This window comes from Gigantopelta aegis, chromosome 3 (genome assembly GCF_016097555.1).
Source record: "Gigantopelta aegis isolate Gae_Host chromosome 3, Gae_host_genome, whole genome shotgun sequence".
NCBI classification, from domain to species: domain Eukaryota; kingdom Metazoa; phylum Mollusca; class Gastropoda; order Neomphalida; family Peltospiridae; genus Gigantopelta; species Gigantopelta aegis.
This window is the reverse complement of record NC_054701.1, coordinates 84,513,878-84,535,256: the sequence shown is the minus strand read 5'-3', so window position 1 is coordinate 84,535,256 and position 21,379 is coordinate 84,513,878. Positions and strand designations below refer to the sequence as shown.

Sequence of the window (21,379 nt, the reverse complement as noted above, 5' to 3'; positions counted from 1 at the left end):
TTTGACCCTGTCTCGTACGTAGAAACATTCTTAATGCACTGAAAGATTTATTACGTGAAGGGGGAGAGTAATGTTTTATCAAAAACAAAAATGTTGATTCAAATATATTTTGCAAAATTAAATTTTTATATTCGCTTTTAAGACGGGATACCCTTGAGGAAAACACTGATAATTTTGAACGGACCTTAAATGACAAATAATGACAATAATATTAATTAATTACCCGGAGGGCTTCTGATATTCGTATCAGTTATTATTGTGCCACTAACTTTCTGACAGGCCTGCTGTTTTTCTGCTGTTAGTGTTTATTTTGTTACAAAAAATACAAGATGATTATAGATTTTGGAGAAGAAAGATGGTGAAAAACAAATTGGGAAGGTGGAATTATTCTTCAAATGCGCGCGTCTCAGTTTCAGAATCAATAATTATACAGTAGCTAGAGTATCAGTCGTCTGCTGATTGCTTGTTCCACCCACGCTAATTACATGGAATGATTTTTATTACGTATTTTCTCGTACCACACTGGGGAATATAAATGGCAGTATATTATTTTTTCTTCCTCAGTTTTTGTACTTTCTAGCAATTAAATGATAATTTAAAAAAATATATTAAAATGGGGTGAATCTGTCCCATCTAAAAATGTAGGACCCCCCCCCCCCCCCCCATTTTACATTATTACGTGGGACCGGTCCACCCCCTTGGATCCGCCCTTTGAATTATCAATTGTTTGACATGTCACAGCTGAAGTTTCTAGCCTATAATAAGAGCATCAGTAACCCGTCAGGTGGTTTTGGTGAAGTGAAAAGAAACGCGACATAGAAAATACAATAATTAGGTTTACTTGTCACAAAGACATGAGTTACGCTGACTTAATATAATAATAATAATAATAATAATAATAATATAATAATAATAATAATCATCATCATGACAATGACAATGACAATAATAATAATAATAAAATATGACGACGATGATGCAATAATAATAATAATATGATGATGATGATGATTATGATAATAATAACGATGATGATGATGATGATGTAATTATAATAAATTAGCTGCTTCCTAAAACTGTGTACTCGCATTGATGAAAGTGACTCATCACTCTGTTTAGCAAAATTCCCTTTCCGCCTTCTCATTACATTCCTTTCCTCTTTTCATTAATCCTGTTAGTTGACGATTGTTTCTGTTGGTGGTTTTAGGTCTTAGATGTATGGCTCACTTAAAATACCGTCCTGAGTTTTCTGTATTGTAAGATGTTTTCCACTAATATAATTTTGTAACAAATATTACATACTAAATACAGATTCTTGTTTAGAATATCAGTATCTGTATATACAGTCTGTTTCTGATCGTCATGTTTGTAGTGGCCCAAACTGTAGTTGGTCTTTCGATAATTTTGTTCCCATAAATATATATAATTTTATTTCCTAAAGGCCTATATATAGAAAGATACATGCAGGAAATCCAATAATGTTAGGGATAGTAAGGGATATTATATATATACTCTTCAAAAAAAGAAACGCAAAAGGGTACAAATGGGTTATAACTCCGATTTTATGTTTCCTACCGGTTCATGCTTTGTGAATATAAGGTCATTGCATGTCCCAAACACATTCCCACGGTTACATTCGATAAAACGCAGCTACTGTAAAATAAAGTTTCAAAATGTGAATATTCGCAAAAACGCAGCCACGTGCAAACCATGTCACCACTGCACGTGCGTTGTCTGCACGTGCAACATGAACACCGACAGTATAAAAGTGCAGGGTGTTCGCTTGCCTGGCCTCTGTATCTGGCCGACAGTTGACAATCCAGGACATGCCACGTCTCAGTGAACCGCAGAGAAACAATGCCATCGGCCGACTAGACGCAGGCGAATCCAGAACGGCCGTTGCCAGGGCATTCCATGTGTCCCCAAGCACCATCTCCAGACTGTGGGACCGTTACCAGCAACATGGATCAACACGTGACCTCCCTAGATCCGGTCGACCACGGGTCACTACCCCCGGGCAGGACCGCTACATCCGGGTACGCCACCTTCGGGAACGATTGACTACTGTCACCTCCACAGCCGCAGCAATACCAGGTTTGCGCAGGATATCCGACCAGACCGCACGGAACCGCCTACGTGAGGTAGGAATTCGTGCCAGACGTCCAGTTCGAGGTGTCATCTTAACACCACAACACCGTCGACTCCGACTGCAGTGGTGCCAGATTCATCGACAATGGCCTCAAATGCGATGGAGACAGGTGTGGTTCAGTGACGAGTCCCGATTTCTGCTCCGACGTCATGATGGAAGATGCCGCGTGTATAGGCGTCGTGGTGAACGTTATGCGGCAAACTGCGTGCAGGAAGTGGACAGATTCGGCGGGGGTAGTGTCATGGTGTGGGCAGCCATCTCACACACTGGCAGAACTGACCTGGTCCACGTGCAGGGCAACCTGAATGCACAGGGCTACATTGACCAGATCCTCCGGCCACACATCGTTCCAGTTATGGCCAAAGCCAAAGCAGTGTTCCAACATGACAACGCCAGGCCTCACACAGCACGTCTCACAACGGCTTTCCTACAGAACAACAACATTAATGTCCTTCCTTGGCCATCGATATCACCGGATTTGAACCCAATTGAGCATCTATGGGACGAGTTGGACCGACGCCTCCGACAGCGACAACCACAGCCCCAGACCCTGCCCGAGCTGGCAGCAGCCTTGCAGGCCGAGTGGGCCACCATCCCCCGGGACGTCATCCGTACTCTGGTTGCTTCAATGGGCAGGCGGTGCCAGGCAGTTGTCAACACACGCGGAGGCCACACCCGGTATTGACTCCAGATGACCTTGACCTTGGTGGTGTGTCCTATCACTTACTCACAATGGACTAGAGTGAATTGTGAACAATCCTGCAACATTTGGTAATTATCGGACTCACCATTCAATAATTAAATTAATTCTCCAAATGTTACGACAATGTGGTTTTGCGTTTCTTCTTTTGAAGAGTATATATACACAGAACAGCAAATGCCAGTCGTGGTGCACTGCCTGGAGCGAGAAATAGCCCAATGGACCCATCGACGAGGACCGATCACACCCGACAAACACTCCTATGACATTTGTAATGCATCCCATGATAAAGCGTTACGTAACTACTGATTTTATAGTTATTAATATATACATACATCTATATATTAATATGTATTGTTAAACATAAATATGAACAACATAACAATTAACATGTCCACGTATCTTTACATAACGCAGTCATCCTGATGTATTGATAATATGAAAAGCCTATACATCCTTCCTACTTCACCCGTAAGAGGACTGCCACCCCCACACTGTCTCTATATACAAGAGATAATATAGATAATACTACATAAGTGGCCGTTGAACACCATTTATCTAACAACGAGGTTTTAAGATAAATGGTGTTTGACATAGGGTAAGATTCATCACTCATCCTTAAAAAAACACCTAAGTTTAGAATACATTTAAACGTTTTTTCAACTGAAACATATTTATGGCCCTTACGTTTGCAGTTAACTTGTGTGTCACAGAGCAATCAGTTTCAAGTTAACTTATACGTTACAGAGGAATCAATTTCGGTGGTGTTTGTTTTATTGAATGGTATGTCTGTGGCAACAGTGTCATCATCGTGAAGTAACCAATCACAAGTCTCAAAAGTGACCTCCATCGTATTTTCGAGACGTAAATGATCCACGCGTCAACGGGTGATCTCTCACTTTGGTGTGTAAGAAAGATAAATCGAAACTTGCACAAGACAGAGTTCACTGGACATTTAAACAGTTGTGTTAATATTACAAGTGGTAACATTAACAGTAATGCAAAAATATACATTTTAAAAACAGATTATTAATTTTTACTAGTCTTTCTTTGTCTTTCTTTTCACACTGGTGTTTTATACGATATGGTTTGATACGGTGGGGTTTAATACATAGGGATTGGAAACATTGGTGTTTGATACAATGGTGTTTGATACAATGGTGCTTGATACAATGGTGTTTGATACAGTGCAGTTTGATACTGTGGGATTTAAAACACTGGAATTCGATACAGTCTGATTTGATACACTATTGTCTGATACAACATAATAGTTTGATACATCAGTATTTAACTCAGTAGGGTTTGATACACTGGTATTTAACACAGTCGGGTTCGATACACCGGGATTCGATACACTGGCGTTTATAACAGTTGTCGGTATTGTCTGTACACAACAGACATTAGTTCCACTTTGCGTATGAATATCTTCAAGAAATGAGTTCATCCCTCCATGCCGATCGTATGTAGGGGAGGAATACGGGGGAGGAGATTCGTACAAGGGGGTACGACCCTGTGCGTAAATCAAGTATCGACTGTGTTCACCAGGCGTGTTGCAGTCCCGGGCACCCTGCCCTGACGGTCGGGGGGTGTAAGGCGCTTGGTGACCGGGTGGGTGGTACAGCGGCGGGTATGCCGGGTCATTGTAAGATGGCGGCGGCGACTTGCCCGTCAGCTCGTGACGTTGGTGGTTGTGTGGTATGTAGTGGCTGCTGTAACCAGTGAAACTGTACGACGGAGGTGGAGCCAAGGTCGAAGCGGGTCCTGAAACATAAATTAAAAACGGGTAATAATCTCGTGGTTAAAAGTAATTTGGTGGATTTTGTTTTAACAGTTTGTTGTCGTTGCTGTTATTTTGTTGCTTTAATTATATATTTATTTATTTTGTTGTTGTTGTTGTTGTTGTTGTTATTATTTTCGTGGCTAATGGCCAACATATAGGTCCCATATTTTTGAAGCAATCTTAGCCTACGAAATCGTGATATTATCGTAAGCTATGGCGTCACTATGGCGTGTGCTGTAGTGACATCACACCTCACGATAGTTTTACGATTTCTTCGAAAATATGAGCCAAGGTATTTAAATTCGAACATTGGCCCCAAATGTAACGTCAGTCATCAGTAATCGCCAGTGTGCCACTCACCATTAGGGAACTCTATTACTGCGAAGAATGTTTCTTTACGATAAATGTAATGGTTTCTTTTTAATTCGGTTACTCTGTTTTCTAGGTGTGCGATTTTCATTGTGGCTCGAGCGCAGTGGACGGACGCGTAAAAATATCGATTCTATTGTCATTAGTACCACTGGCGTAGATTTCTTTTATTGGGGGGGGGGGGGGGGGGGGGCAAACCAGAATGTCTATGAGTCATGTCATGGGTTGACTGGAAAATGTATAACTTGGTGGGAAACAGAGGTGTGATTTGGAGAGCCATTGTCCCCATGCTTCCCCATGTCCCCCTGGCTACGCCAGTGATTGGTACGATTATGTGAGTGGCGCGGTTTTCGGTAACCGGAAAATGGCGTGGCGCGGGCGCAGAAAACGGGTACATTATATATATCGGGTGTATGAAAAATCGATTCAATGGTTAGCAGTGTTTCCATTTGCACCTCGCGTTAACTAAAAACACCACCACCCATACTAAAGCACTGTAACCGATAATAACAGAATCCATTTTGTTTTTGATGTCCCTACTTATGAAGAGATTTGTTTCAAATCTTCCCACCTTGCGTGTCCTGGTCACTACGCTCACCTAGGGGCGGGACGTAGTCCAGTAGTAAAGTGCTCGCTTGATGCGCAGTCGGTCTGGGATCGATCCCCTTCGGAAGGTCTGTTGGTCTATTTCTCGTTATAGCCAGTGCACTACGACTAGTATATCAAAGGCCGTGGCATGTGCTATCCTGTCTATGGAATGGTACATATGAAAGATCCTTTGAAAGATCCTCTCTAAGACAATAAGTCAAATTTACCAAATGTTTGACATCCAATAGCCGATGATTAATAAATCAATGTGCTCTAGTGGTGTCATTAAACAACTTTAACTTTTACACTCACCTACAGCTCTTCTCTGTAGCGCGGCGTCCTCGGACGGACGGACGGTGCGACCTTTGTGTTTGTGACTTTTCAGACAGCAGATGACGACGCCCACCACGGCGCCGATTGCGATGATGGAGCCGACCACGGCGCCGATGATGACGCCGAGAAGACTGCAACACGTCTTGTCGCCGTCGCTGCCGCAGCAGCCGTAGTTACAGTCCTCCGAGCTGCCGTCTTTGACGGAGTAGCAGATCTCGCTGTCGGCGATAGACAAGTCTGGATGTTAAGAAGAAGGATTGTTTTTATGACTTCTCAGAACAGGCTGTTTAGTGAAAAATACGAGTATTTCCCCATTAAGAGACATAGATGTACGGGCTCCGATTTTTGTAGGGTGAGCAGGCTGGGTTTTTCCCCCGAATTAAACGAAAATGTCCAAATCTAGATAACAACATTTATTCATATTAACTTTACTGCCAAACAGCTGTATAGGGTTGCACACTAATCACTACGAAGTTTTACATGGATTACAACTAATATTGTAGGTAGAATTATGGAAATAAATGGTAAAAAGGTTGCCAAAATATCTTTATTACTTTTGCCCGAGTCTGAGGTTTTGCTGCTGCACTAGGGGAGCATTTGCCCTCCTCCCCCACCACTGTCTCGTACGCTTATGTTGAGAGGGAAGAAGGTAGAAAGAAGGGGAGAAGGAGAGAGAGAGAGAGAGAGAGAGAGAGAGAGAGAGAGAGAGAGAGAGAGAGGGGATGAGTAACGAGAGAGGGAGGGATGGAATAGGAGAGAGAGAGAGGGGGGGGGGCTCGAACTTAACGGCGGCAACGACGGCAATTGCCGTCGGTGACATATAAACTGCCGTCGGTTAGGGGCGTCACCGATGGGCCCTTTCACCGACGACAATTTGTTTTTTTAATTGCCGTGGGTGATAAAATTGTTAAGCTCGAGCTATGGAGACACACACACACACACACACACACACACTTGAAATATTTGAAGAAAGCGCTAGCCCTCTGGAACCATGCTTGCACAAGATTTATGCTGTATACATGCAGCTAGTTGTTTCAATATTTAAACGGGAGTTATTCTGCTATGGCCGACATTAATAATGCTAGTGTATTGATTTTCATGCCATGTTATTTATTTGAAACCACCAAGCAATTTGTATTAAATATCAAGTCTGTCATTTCACTCAGTAGGGTCGAACCTTGTCTACAATATCAGGGTGTGTGGGGAAGGGATACATGAGTATAGGATTAGACAGATTAAAATGGCACTTTTAAACATAAACGGTCACTTTTTCTATTCATCAAATCACGACAGACGTCAAAAAGAAGGGAATAAATGAATGAATGAATGAATGAATGTTTAATGACACCCCAGCACGAAGAATACATCGGTTATTGAGTGTCAGACTATGGTAATGCAAAAAAATAAAGTGATGATCAAAGTAAATATAAAAATTCAAGATTTAAATAAAAGCACAGTGTAAAGAACTGTGCAAAAATACAAATATCACAGACAGATACTGACTTTTGTGCAAAATTTTAATTGTATTTCGAAGAAAACAAGGGGATTTGTGCTGGCCATTGTCAAAGAGAATGTTACACCCCTGCACCACGGTGAGGTTACAGCACGCGCAGGTGTTCTCAAAGAGAATGTTACACCTCTACACCACGGTGAGGTTACAGCACGCGCAGGGGTTCTCAGAGAGAATGTTACACCCCTGCACCACGGTGAGGTTACAGCACGCGCATAGGTTCTCAGAGAGAATGTTACACCCCTGCAGCACGGTGAGGTTACAGCACGCGCAGGGGTTCTCAGAGAGAATGTTACACCCCTGCAGCACGGTGAGGTTACAGCACGCGCAGAGGTTCTCAGAGAGAATGTTAGACCCCTGCACCACGGTGAGGTTACAGCACGCGCAGGGGTAGAAGGGAATATACCCGGTGGATCCATTCAACTGATTGCATTTGTTCTCGTTCCAACCAATGCACCACAACTACTCAAAGAACGTGGTATGTGCTTTCCTGTCTGTGGAAAAGTGCATATAAAAGACCCCCTTGCTGCATTAGGTATACGCACCATCTCACGGCTAGTTTACTACATAGGACGGTCTTTGTTAACTAGTCTGAAAAGGGGCGGAGGTGGTGGTGGGTCTAAAATTAAAAAAGGGACTTTTTGCATCCTTGATATTTGCCGAGTCAGTAGAAGGGTATTCTACCTAAATAATCTAAATCATCGTTGTGTAAACGCGAGATACAACAACTTAATGTTTAAACAAAAAGTAAGAATGTCAGTGTTTCAATGAAAGTGAATAGAACAATGAAGATGATCCTGTTATCTCAAAGGATGTTTTACAATAGTTTGACACCCAGTAGCCGATGTATTTTTTTGTGCTGGGGTGTCGTTAAACATTCATTCATTCAGTCATTCTCAAAGGATGTGGTGGCGAACTCCATGTTTTCTCTTAGATTCTCCCGTTCGTTACTACATTTACTTGCTAAACAACTGTTTTGACTGTATATGGAAATATCTAAAGTGATGTTATCGACAATGCTATCACTTTAGTATTTCCGTATACAGTCAAAACCGTCTGCTTAAAAGATGACCTAAGTCTGTCGTAGAGTGGATGCGGCGCGTGCGTGCTGTCCGACTTCCGTCTAATGCGTCTGCGGCTTGCGGTTTGCGCATAATATACACCACATACGATTACTTCATTGCGGCTGGCCGCATGAGTTTTGCAAACGAACGCATCGCACACGTCAAGTTTAGACGCTCTCAACTTTAGCGTACTGCACGCACGCGCCGCATCCAGTTTATATAAGGCCGCTAGACAGAGGTAAATACAATGTATGGATTTTTCCTGAATACGTTGATGTATCTTTAATAGCAAGGTGGTTGTTTATGAATATGTTCTTTACATCGATTGCGACTGTACGTGGCTATTGATTCTGAGTCCATGTATAAACTTCTACATCATTTAAAGCCATAGTTAAGTAATAAACCTAGAAACTAATTTTTCTCTTATAATATTTTATCTTAATGGCCATCCAAGCTATAAATTAATAATAAACCACCAGCAACAAACTCACTAAACAACAATTTAGAAAATATTACGTACATTATTTGTATAGAAAATGCTTTTTGGCTGAATATAACTTTTTGTCCGAAATAGAAAAGAGAAGATAATTACTAATCATTTTAATAATTATATTTCTCATTAAGAGTTTATATACAACAGACAGCTGCGGGAGATTGTGGGTTCTTCAACTAGAGTCAAACCATACGTACGAGGGCTGATTGATAAGTTCATGGCCTAAGGTAGAAGGAGAAAGAAAGAAATGTTTTATTTAACAACGCACTCAGCACATTTTATTTACGGTTATATGGCGTCAGACATATGGTTAAGGACCATACATATATTGAGAGAGAAAACCCGCTGTCGCCACTTCATGGGCTACTCTTTTCGATTAGCAGCAAGGGATCTTTTATATGCACCATCCCACAGACAGGGTAGTACAACCACGGCCTTTGATATACCAGTCGTGGTGCACTGGCTGGAACGAGAAATGGCGCAATGGGGCCACCGACGGGGATCGATCTCACACCGACCGCGCATCACGCGAGCGCTGTACCACTGGGCTATATCCCCGCCCTAAGATAAAAGAAGATGCGGTATATACAGTTTTCACCGATATTGTGTGCAGTTCAACTTGATGAAGGAAGAAGATGCGGTATATACAGTTTTCACTGATATTGTGTGCAGTTCAACTTGATGAAGGTAGAAGGAGATGCAGTATATACAGTTTTCACTGATATTGTGTGCAGTTCAACTTGATGAAGGTAGAAGGAGATGCGGTATATACAGTTTTCACTGATATTGTGTGCAGTTCAACTTGATGAAGGTAGAAGGAGATGCGGTATATACAGTTTTCACTGATATTGTGTGCAGTTCAACTTGATGAAGGAAGAAGGAAGGAAATGCTTTAGTTAACGACGCACTCAACACATTTTTTATTTACCGTTATATGGCGTCGGACATATGGTTGAGGACCACGTATATATTGAAAGAGGAAACCCGCTGTCGCCATTCAACTTGTTGAATGATTACACAGAAAGTTTGAAAAATCTTTAACAACCATCTGCCCATAATAACAACATTTCTATAACAACCACGTGCTCATAAGAACCATCGCTCTATAACAACCGCTTGTGTTTGACAAAAATCTATAAATGCTACCTGTCTGTAACGACCACCTGCCTTCGCAAACACGTATCTAACTACTGCATGTTGATCGCAACCTCCTGTCATAACAACTACCTACCTACTTGACATAAGAGCAAACAACATACCAACGCTACCCGTATCCGGGTGAGTATTTGATAAACCAATCGCACTGATTGTATCGGGTGGGGGTGGGGGGTGGGGGTGGGGAGGGGATGCTACGGGTTCTCTTAAGGGAGTCCAACCAGTGCCCCACAATTGGTCAAAGTATATGTGTTCCTGTCTGTGGGACAGTGCATATAAAAGATCCCTTGCTGCATTAGGAAAAGTGTAGCTGGTTTCCTCTGATGACTACGAGTCAGAATTACCAAATGTTTAACATCCAATAGCCGATGATTAATTAATCAATATTCTCCAGTGGTGTCGTTAAACAAAACAAACTTCAAACTCTTAAGGAAGAAGAAGGAAATGTTTCATTTAACGACGCACTCAACACATTTTATTTACGGTTATATGGCGTCGGACTCAGATATTGAGAGGAAACCAGCTGACGCCACTTCATGGGCTACTCTTTTTCGATTAGCAGCAAAGGATCTTTTCTATGTACCATCCCATAGACAGGATAGCATATACCACGGCCTTTGATGTACCAGTCGTGGTGCACTGGCTGGAACGAGAAATAGCCCAATGGGCTCACCGATGGGGATCGACCCCTGACCGACCGCGCATCAAACGAGCGCTGTACCACTGAGCTACGTCCTGCTATCAAACTCTCAAGGGAGATCGATCCTATGGCCCACCGCACACAAGGTGAGTGGTCTGCCACTTGTCTGAGCTGCGATGGGTCTTACGATCGAGGGGAGGGTGTCGGCGAACCTTATACTTGGGCCTGTCTTACAATCCTAGCAAGCTATAAAGGTGCGGGTTTGTGTGGGTGTCCCTCTCCCCAATATAAATCTCTAGATGGAGTATGATAGCTTACACTGGGCTCCCCCACCAAAAAAAGAAGAAAAAAATACCGCTGTGTAAATAACCTTCATTATCCGAGGCTGTATACAGGGCCACCGTGTATATAGGCATTTCTGTCTTATGTAACAAAGATGGCGGCCTCCATTACATTGTATTTATGGAATCGTTCTAGTCAATATTTAGCACAATGTGTGTACGGTAGTCGACGGAATCTGAGCGCAAAACGATCCTTGCGTAATGCGACAAGTACAAAGAAGGCTGTCGGCAGTGCAGATGAAAAGAGAAGACGTGATCAGAACGGTCAGAAAAACTGTCAGTTATTATAATTGTTTTCTTTTTTAAAGATGGAGGTTACTAATTTTAATTTAGTGCACGGTTCTATCAGATGGTATTAAATGTAAATGTTAAACAAATTCTGAAATACCTACATCTTCGAAATTCAGAAAACACAGTTTTAGAAAACTAACAAGAGTTCAGATGTTATTGTTCTGGATCTAGTTAGAAATCTACTGGACATAAAGCAAGTTACTGCAGCATTTGATTAATGTTATAATAACAGTTTAATGTTACCCGGCAAGCAGCGAGATACTGAAAACATGATTAACTTTTTATATGAGTTTCTTTACGATTACTTTATTTCCTTCCAAGCATGGCATCTCAGATTTCAAAGGCCAAGTACATATACATGTATAGTCTAACTTTCATTAAATACACTGTCACCGACTGCTCTCTCAGGGACAGCGTGCTTGAACCTTAATTGGATTTAAGCACAAACACGCAAACGAACTTAACGTAATTCAAAGGCCTTTTTTGTATTAAGACAAGTGCAATTTGGCTATATATTCAAAAAAAGAACACCCCACCCCCCAAAAAAAAACCCACTACCACAATGTGAAAAATATTTGCTAAATTGTAGCCATAATATTTTTTTTTGTTTAACGACAACACTAGAGCACATTAATATATTAACCATCGACTTTTAAATGTCAAACATTTGGTAATTCTGACATATAGTCTTAGAGAGGAAACTCGCTACAGTTTTACTTTAATAACAAGGGGTCTTTTAAATGCACCATCCCAAAGACAACATAGCACATACCACGGCCTTTAATACACCAATCGTGTTGCACTGGGCCTACCGACGGAGATCGATCACAAACCGACCGCGCATCAGACACTTTACCACTGGGCTACGTCCCGCCCCAGACACTGTTATGGTTAGCTGCCATTGTTAAGGGGTTTTCCAGTGACGGAGCAGCTTCAACGACAACAATAATAACCAATATATTTTTGTCTGCAGTATCAGTGTCTCTAATTTCACTATATTACCCATAGAGTTATTCCTAAGGTCATTTAGAATATTATTCTAGGAATCTTGTAGAAGTAGCCTACACTGTGATGAAATGAATTCTGTTGCAAGTCGAGTCCAAAAATGAGCTAAACTGCCTGGACTATTCGTATGTGACTCTCTCACCGAGCAAATATTTGACATCCAATAGCCAATGATTAATTTATCAGTTACTCTAGTGGCGTCGTTAAACAAAACAAACTCTCACTGAGCACCGTCTCGGTGGACCCATTATGTGATTGGTTTTTCCCGTTCCAACCAGTTCCTCGCGATCTTGTATATCAAACGTTGTGGTAGCATCGTGCGAAAGCTGTCTAATTCAGTCCAGTGGACAAAACTATCCTGTCTGTGTGAAAATAATATAAAAGATCCGTTGCTTCTAATAATATAGTGGGTTTATTTTAAGACGGAATGTCAGAATTATCCAATTTTTGACATCTAATAGACGATGGGGGCGGGGCGTAGCCCAGTGGTAGGGCGCTCGGTCGATGCGCGGTCGGTCTGGGATCGATCCCCGTCGGTGGGCTCATTGGTCTATTTCGCTTTTCAGCCAGTGCATCACGACTGATATATCAAAGGCCGTGGTATGTACTACCCTGTCTGTGGGATGGTACATATAAAAGAACCCTTGTTGTTAATCGAAACGAGTAGCCCTTGAAGTGGCGACAGCGGGTTTTCTCTCTCAGTATCTGTGTGGTCCTTAACCATATGTCTGACGCCATATAACCGTAAATAAAGTATGTTGAGTGCGTCGTTAAAGAAAACATTTCTTTCTTTCTAATAGACGATGAAATTTCGAAATGTTGGTTGAGAGGGGAATAACTCTCGGAGAAATAAACAAACAAAGACTACATGCTGTGGTGGAACAGAATGCTGGTCCAGGTGGCCATCTTAAATTGGCGGATCCAGTGGGGATCATTTGACATCCCCCCATCCTCGCCTGTCTGAAGTGCCCCTTTTAATGACTTTCTAAATTCACCATCCACAATAGGCCTATACAACAACACTAAATTGCCCTAAAAGCGTATCTTTAAGCATTTTTATTTCTAAATAAAACGGGAAACATGCCCTTAAACATCTCTACAGATGTCGCTCCCTTTGGGAGCTTTGCTCATTTGCCTTCTACAAACTCAAACTGCCCTTTTTAGAATTTTGTTTCCCCACCCATTAAAAAATCCTGGATCCGCCCCTGAGTTATATAATATTATGTATCAGCGTAAAACTTTCCATAGACAAAATAATAAACTGGTTGTGTTAAAAATGTTAGTGTTATGTCTACGTTTTCTGCTATTTATCGTTTTAAAAGTGGGACGTCTTTTATAATAAAAAAAACATCGGAAAATTGTCTTCACAAACATTGTTATTTTGTTTTCCAAATACTAGGAAATCGAGTTTGACGTCAACCAAAGACAAAAACATGTCCGTGGATAGGAAATGTTGTTGGCTGGCGTCAGTGATGACGGAACGGTTTGATTTCGGCGAGATTGGTTTCTTCTAATAACGCGTGTTGTTGGCGGGTTAATTACATTGTCTTCGTCACCGTGGTACCGCATTGTGTTCTATGACAAAGGGCAGGTTCTAGCTTAATCAGAGGCGGATCTGGGGAGGGGGGGGGGCAGGGTTATGAGTTATAATTTTATTATATATTAATTTAAAAAAATTCATTTTACGATCCCTTTCCGCCTCATGTCATTGCCCCCCCCCCCCCCAAATGTATTTTCTGGATCCGCCACTGTTAATGGTAGAGCGCTCACTTGTGATGCAACGGGAAGGTCGTGGTATGTACTGTCCTGGCTATGGGAAAGAGCGCTCGCTTGAGGTGAAATGAGAAGGTTGTGGTATGTACTGTCTTGGCTATGGGAAAGAGCGCTCGCTTGAGGTGAAATGAAAAGGTCGTGGTATGTACTGTCTTGGCTATGGGAAAGAGCGCTCGCTTGAGGTGAAATGAAAAGGTCGTGGTATGTACTGTTCTGGCTATGTGAAAGAGCGCTCGCTTGAGGTGAAATGAGAAGGTCGTAGTATGTACTGTCCTGGCTATGGGAAAGTGCATATACTATAAAAGATGCCATAGGTATAGACATTGTAGCGGTTGCGAGGTTCTTCTTTCTCCCTTTTGATCAAAAGTCGAAATGACAATATGTTTTAAAAACACCAAATAGCCATGGACTAAAATGTGCTGAAGTGTCATTTAACAAATATTCATGTCTGTTTTACGAGAACTTCCTGCAATACGCTCGTTTGCTCAGACGGTATACCTTTTTTGATGTTCAGTAGCCGGTGTGGGTTTTTGTGCCGAGGTGTTGTTAAACATTCATTAATTCGTTCATCTGTTGCTTCTTTTTTAATCATGTAGCTCAGTGGTAGAGCACAGGGGCGTCTAGTCTAAAATAACTACAGGAAGTAAAAATATTTGTTTGTTTGTTTATTTCCTTTTAATCATGTACAAAAAGGGCATGTTTTGGTATTGGATCATCATCTTAGGTGGGGATTTTCGTCAAAACTAATACCCCAGACCCGGTAAATGTATATCAAAGGATCCATAATACATTGCATTGTTTATGGGGAAGTGCGCTGCTTAAAAACTTAATATATATATATATATATATCTCTCTCTCTCTCTCTCTCTCTCTCTCTCTCTCTCTCTCTCTCTCTCTCTCTCTGCCCTCCCCCCCATACACACACCCTTACTCTCTCCAGCAAAACGCCCACATATTAATCATCGGCTACTGGGTGTCTTAGAGGAAACACTAATATTCCTATTAGCAACAAGAGATATTTTATATGCATGCACGTTCCAACAGAGGACAGTGTCCAAGTATTTATAATAATAGGCAGTACAGAATTCTTTAATAATCTATTCAGTTTACAGTGACATAGTTATATATATATATATATATATATTGTGTGTGTGTGTGTGTGTGTGTGTGTGTGTGTGTGTGTGTGTGTCTGTTATATATATATTGTTTAATGCCTACTACTGTTACAGAAATAGCCGTTGATTGAACAATATGTTTGGCAGTCGTTAAGCAAACATTTCTTTAATTTCCTTTCCAAGATTGCGGTCTCCCTTTTATTTGCACGGTGATATGCATAATACATACATAGAAATCGAACAAGCTCATAAATATTAAATCCATTACTTGGTAATTTGGTAATTAAATATTTAGTAGCAATTTTCTTGAAAGGAATACAACATAAGTGAGAAATAAATTTAGGAATTGAAAAAAAATAATTTCAATTTCGTGATGGAAATTGAAACATTCAGTATCTACGAAACCATCTACCAATCTGAACCTCGACACAATATGGGTTACGACTGCACTGCATTTGCAATGTATACTTGTAATTAGTGTTACCCAATAACAATAGGGATTGAAATTACAACAGAGATTGCAACAAAGGTTAAACATCAAGTATATCTTAAATAATTTAAGCTTTAAGGACAGATCATCTAGGTTTAATCATTCATCCTCACGCCTTGATTCACCAGTCTTCGCTTTTCATTGGCTGCTGTCTGTAATCTAGGTCACGTATTTAATGCCCTGTTAGCCAAAACTAAACGCTGGTGACGGTTTGTGTTTAAAATAAATGGGAAAACAAGCATTTCTTTGTCGTGAGCAAATGGCAGTCCATATACCCCTCAACCCCATGCTCCTAAAACAGAAAAAGTACGACCGTACGTCGACAATTGGAATCAGCTACTTTAAACTTGAAAATTAAAGGAATTAATATTTGTTTAACGACACCTCAGCAAGTTTTAAACATACGGCTATCAGTAGGGGGGCTTAGCTGAAAAATCGTTCACTTTATTGCAAATCTTTGAGCTTTTGATCATAGCTGGATATGACCTAGACATTTCATATTCTGCCGGCAGACAAGCTCAATAATGCCCCTGGCGGCCATTTTGGGAAAATCCAAGATGGCCGCCACCCGGAAGACTGAATTCCTTAACTGTTGAACTAAACATCATATATTAATGAGTAATACATCCACTTTGGGGTTTTCAAGGACGAGGAACTCGATTATGACATTATATTTTTTACGATTCAAGGTTAATGTCAAGGTCAAATCACCAATAGCATCAAGTTTTTGCTTAATTAGCAATATTGTCCACAAAACCGCATAAAAATGTAGTTTTATTGAATTTGTTAAAATTGTTTATGAATTATTGAAGTCAGAGTGGCAATATAAATATAAAAAATATAAAACAGTCAAATTTATACTTTTTATTTTTTTCCAAAACTCGAAAAACAGGCCGGAGGATCCGTCAAAAAAGAAAACAAAATGTTGCATAATATACACTGCTTTAAAGTGGAAAACATTTATTTGAACAAAACTAAAATGCAATCTATGGAATGTATAACAAACTGGCAGATATAACAAGAAAAACAAAAATAAAATGCAATCTTTGCCATGTATAAATAAGTAGTACATATAGCAACAGGGAAAAAATCAATCTATGCCATGTTTAGCAAACTGGTAGATATCATGAGAACAAAAATAAAATTCAATCTATGCCATGTTTAGCAAACTGGTAGATATTACGAGAACAAAAATAAAATTCAATCTATGACATGTTTAACAAACTGGTCAACTTAGAACTTGCAATTAATCATTAATCTGCATTGTCATTATTGACACAGCCTCCTTCACACTTGCACAGAGACGTGTATCGCACGCCGGCTTTGCTGTACTTGCAGTGTCCACGGCATGCCTTCTGACAACCACATTGGAGAAGAAGAGCACACGCTTTAATGGCATCAGGTAATGCTGTCGAGAACGGCACCCACTGCTTTGATCTCTCGTCGAGCTCCCATCCCCACGTGCTGAAGTTAGGGATCTCCTGGTGACACTTTGCAGCCTGCCTCCAAATGAAACATGCCTGTAGAATTGACCTCTTCAAATGTTCAAACAACGCAGCCTGGGGTGGAGGTATAGCTTCAAGGGAGCGTAGGCCATGTGAGAATAGTTGTTGTCTTGCTTGGTTCACTGTTGCGGCACTGCAACTCTTGCTGTACATGACTACGTGGAATCGCTCAAGCCGCTGCATATGGATGGAGTCCATTGTGAACGAGTTCGGGTCGTCAGTAAGTTCCAGGAACGTCTGCGTCATCTCAGGCATGCTCTCCCATGCAGACCAAGCTGTCTTTTTCCCACACCCGAGGAGCTGAGACGACGTGTCACATCCACTAAGGGCATGAAATAGTGGAAGAGCTCGAGACTTGGATGCACCCAGCCTTGCATGTATGTCATGAACTGGTATATCTCGGTAGTTCTTCCCAGTTCCAAATCCAATCCAGAGTTTGGAGAGATGTAGCTGATCGAAAAAAGCAATGGCAAGAACTACCACATCACTGTCCACAGTGCGGACATATGCTCGCTCATGTCCCTGGTTCGAGGCATGTGCCAGATGGAGAATGATGCGCGAGTCGGCTTCAGTGTGGTTGCATGGTTGTAGATCCGATATCACAGTCGATGGTTTGTTGGACAAAACAGTTTCCAACTTTGTTGTAAGAAGGAGAACGTCGACTAAGTTGGTTTCTGAGAGTTTCTGACTGCAGAACGAGAAGAGCTCTTTCTTGTTCTCGGTGTTGGTGAGGTATTTCTGCCAGGCTCTTTTTGGGATGGGTGTGCTGCCATTTTGACCAATCCGGGTTCGTGGTCCAGCTCCACGTCGCAATTGAGTTTGCATCTTCAGGTTTTTCTCTGGGTATACATCCCATACTGCATCAACACACTCAACAGAAGGAGTCAGATTGCTCTTCAGGAACGGGACCAGATGCACTGGAGCATAATCATTGAACGTAACTGCATGAACTGGGCGCACCATGTGAATCACAGCGGGCATGTCCAGGACCAGGACTGTGACATCATGAGCAGCAGGGCACACTGTTGTTGGGCCACCTAGACACTTTAGGATGTCTGATTTAGTCCCTGGTCAATGAGCCGCACAGAGTCAGGACCTGCCAACATGTAGAGCGTAATGGCATCTGCATCATCATACATATCTGACAAGCCACCACCACCTGCTTGCAGCTTTTTATTGCTTTGTTCATGGGACTGGTCTTTGGCTATTAGCGAGAATTTGTGACGGGAACGCTGGACGACGAAATGTCCCTTCTTGAACTCTTCGTACACGGCAGGATGCTTGACAGGCAGTTCGACAAAATCTTTCACGTGGATGGGGACCCATCGAGCATAATTTGTATGATCTAAAGCAAAGAACCAGGGGCAGAGTTCATCCAGAACTTGGACATATAGATCAAAATCTCCTTCCCGCAACGAGCGCACAAATCGACACACGATGAGCTCCAGTTCGATGATCTGAGACCAGTACTTGAACATGTCGGCATTCTCACCGTGTTTCACGCTCCATAGCTCAAAGTGTTCAGGTGGCCCCTTGATTCCTCACAGTAGATAGAATATGCCTCTTGCTTGAGTAGTGACAATGCTACAAGCGAAATATGGTGAGCATAGCGGGTGCGTTTGATGTGATGTTCATCTAGAGTTGATGCAGCTCTACCCACTGTGAACACCTCTGCTGTAGTCATCGCCAACTCCCATCCTGACCCACGGATGAACTTCCCAAGCATAAGTTGTGCTTTGTCCTCGGTATGCAGTGCACCCATCACTAAGACATACTTGTCTTCGCCAAGGATAGTGGAAAACTGCCACTGTAGTTGCTTGGCTATTGCATACAGGGGCTGATCCGCACCAAGGACAGGAGTCTGGCCAGGGTTGAAGAATGCTATGGATGTCTTGACAATGAGCATGACATGTTTAATTATGCCAGGGTCAGTAGATTTGTCAAGATTCATTATTATATACAAGCAGTCACTAGGCAGCCTGTTACAGACTGCATAGTGACTGCTTTGAATACTGATATGTTAAATCTCGTGAATCTAGAATTTAGATTCAAGCATAGTAACCTATCAGATTTCATCATTTTCATTTAAATATGTTATGGGCTAATAATAAAACCACTGTGATTAATTTTACCACAGTGTGTAGAATATGTCGTGTTTTTACCAATGTTGACCTTAAAATAGCGATTTGACCTTGACATTAACCTTGAATCGTAAAAATAATGTCATAATCGAGTTCCTCCACCTTGAAAACCCCAAAGTGGATGTATTACACATTATTCTATGATGTTATGGTCTCACTACACAGATGTCATCTGCCATTGAAACCCATGTTAAACTGCCCAACTTCAAGCGAAGATTGCCCATAGAACGGGTTCTCGTTGGCACTAACAACATAAACCATTGCGAACATACATTATATAAGCATTTGTATTCATTCCAAAATTGTGAACATTTCCGTCTCAGTTTTTTGCTATATGACCGCATCTGGCTGTAATACCGGTCCGAACAGGTGGTTCATAAACCGATTCACTCCGCTGTCACTTGCACTATATACCCATGTCCCAAAAGGTCGATGCACAATAATACAAAATAACATGGGCAAAAATACAGCCAGAAGGCTTACCATTAAACATACATATTGTTTTAATTCTTCACCATTTCCTAGAAGTGAATATGTGAACCATAACATGTGCCATAATTAGGAACTATAGTGGACCGTCATCAATGAACTCTCACCCGGAAGTGATCTGTGTAGTGAGACCTTAGTTTAACAGTTATGGAATTCCGCCTTACGAGTGGCGGCCATCTTGGATTTGCCCAAAATGGCCGCCAGGGGCATTATTGAGCTTGTCTGCCGGCAGATTTTGAAATGTCTAGGTCATATCCATCTCTGGTCAAAGTCTCATAGATTTGCAATAAAGTGAACGATTCGGGTCAAATATCGGGTTAAGCTCCCCCACTACCACAACATAAACTTACCTACCAATAAAGCAGCAAGATATCTTTATATGAACTTTCCCATAAACAGGACAGTACAAACCATGGCCATTGGTGCACAATGAATGCGTGGCACAGACTTTTGCAAACATTCGGTTATATCGAAAATGAGTCATGAAAAGTTTCACTTTCTTCATGTAATATTCCAAAATTAAGGGTCATTGTTTGGTTGATATATTGCATATTATAGTGTTTTTGACATCATACGTTAACATTGTCGCCTATGGTAAACAACACCATGTTAACTTACCCAATGGAGTTATGAGGAAATCGAAACAGAGGCAAATGTATTGCGTGTTCAACGACATACACGTTAACATTGTTGCCTAGGGTCAGGGGCCTAGCTTCCATATACGCAGTTACGCAGCTGCGTACCACCTGAGATTACAAATATTTTCTTAAAGGGACACACCCTAGTTTTTAAACCCTACAGCATATTTTTCACTATAAAGTCCTATAGCACCTGAAAATCCCAAGCTAGGCCCCTGATGGTAAAGAACACCATGCTAACTTACTCAATGGAGCTATGGGGAAATTCCACACAGAAACAGCTAGATGTACAACGTAATATAGAATTTTTAACCACATGCGTTAAAATTATTGAATTTGTCACCTATGGTACACAACACCATATTAACTTACCCAACAGAGTTATGAGGAAAATCCAAACAGAAGCAGACGACATCACCTCGTTCGTCTTGGAGTGGAGGAGAGAAGTCAACACAGGTAACGAAACAACCGTGGACGGAAAAGCAGACGACATGAGAACTGGAGCGAGATTTGTATCAGACGATAATATAATCGTTTGCTGACAAAATAACAATGAATCGAGACTTCCACGGCACAATATACTTGTCTTTGCCAACTGCTTCCAGAAGTCGCTCCGTTTATGGCATTACTTTGAGCATTGCTTTGAACGGGCGACGTGTTTATATCGATAACTGACTGACTCGCGCGGTGCCTTTCACCCAAGCCCAGGTATCAATTATTTAGAGCTGGGAGGCTGACGAATCGACGTCAAAATGCAGCGAGATTTAATCAATCGTAAAAGACAGAATAATGAGATAGGTAGATGCGACA

The 21,379-nt window shown here is 41.5% G+C and overlaps 1 protein-coding gene across 1 annotated transcript; it reads right to left on the bottom strand.

Annotated features, from left to right (window-relative positions):
• Nucleotides 1-2,998: 2,998 nt before the first annotated feature.
• LOC121366358 lies at nt 2,999-21,203 on the bottom strand. Its single transcript, XM_041490840.1, has 3 exons — nt 20,942-21,203; nt 5,899-6,156; nt 2,999-4,610 (listed from the first exon to the last, which is right to left on the bottom strand). Exons 1-3 carry the CDS (start codon nt 21,060-21,062, stop codon nt 3,925-3,927), a joined length of 1,065 nt encoding a protein of 354 aa, XP_041346774.1. The 5' UTR covers nt 21,063-21,203; the 3' UTR covers nt 2,999-3,924.
• Nucleotides 21,204-21,379: the final 176 nt, after the last annotated feature.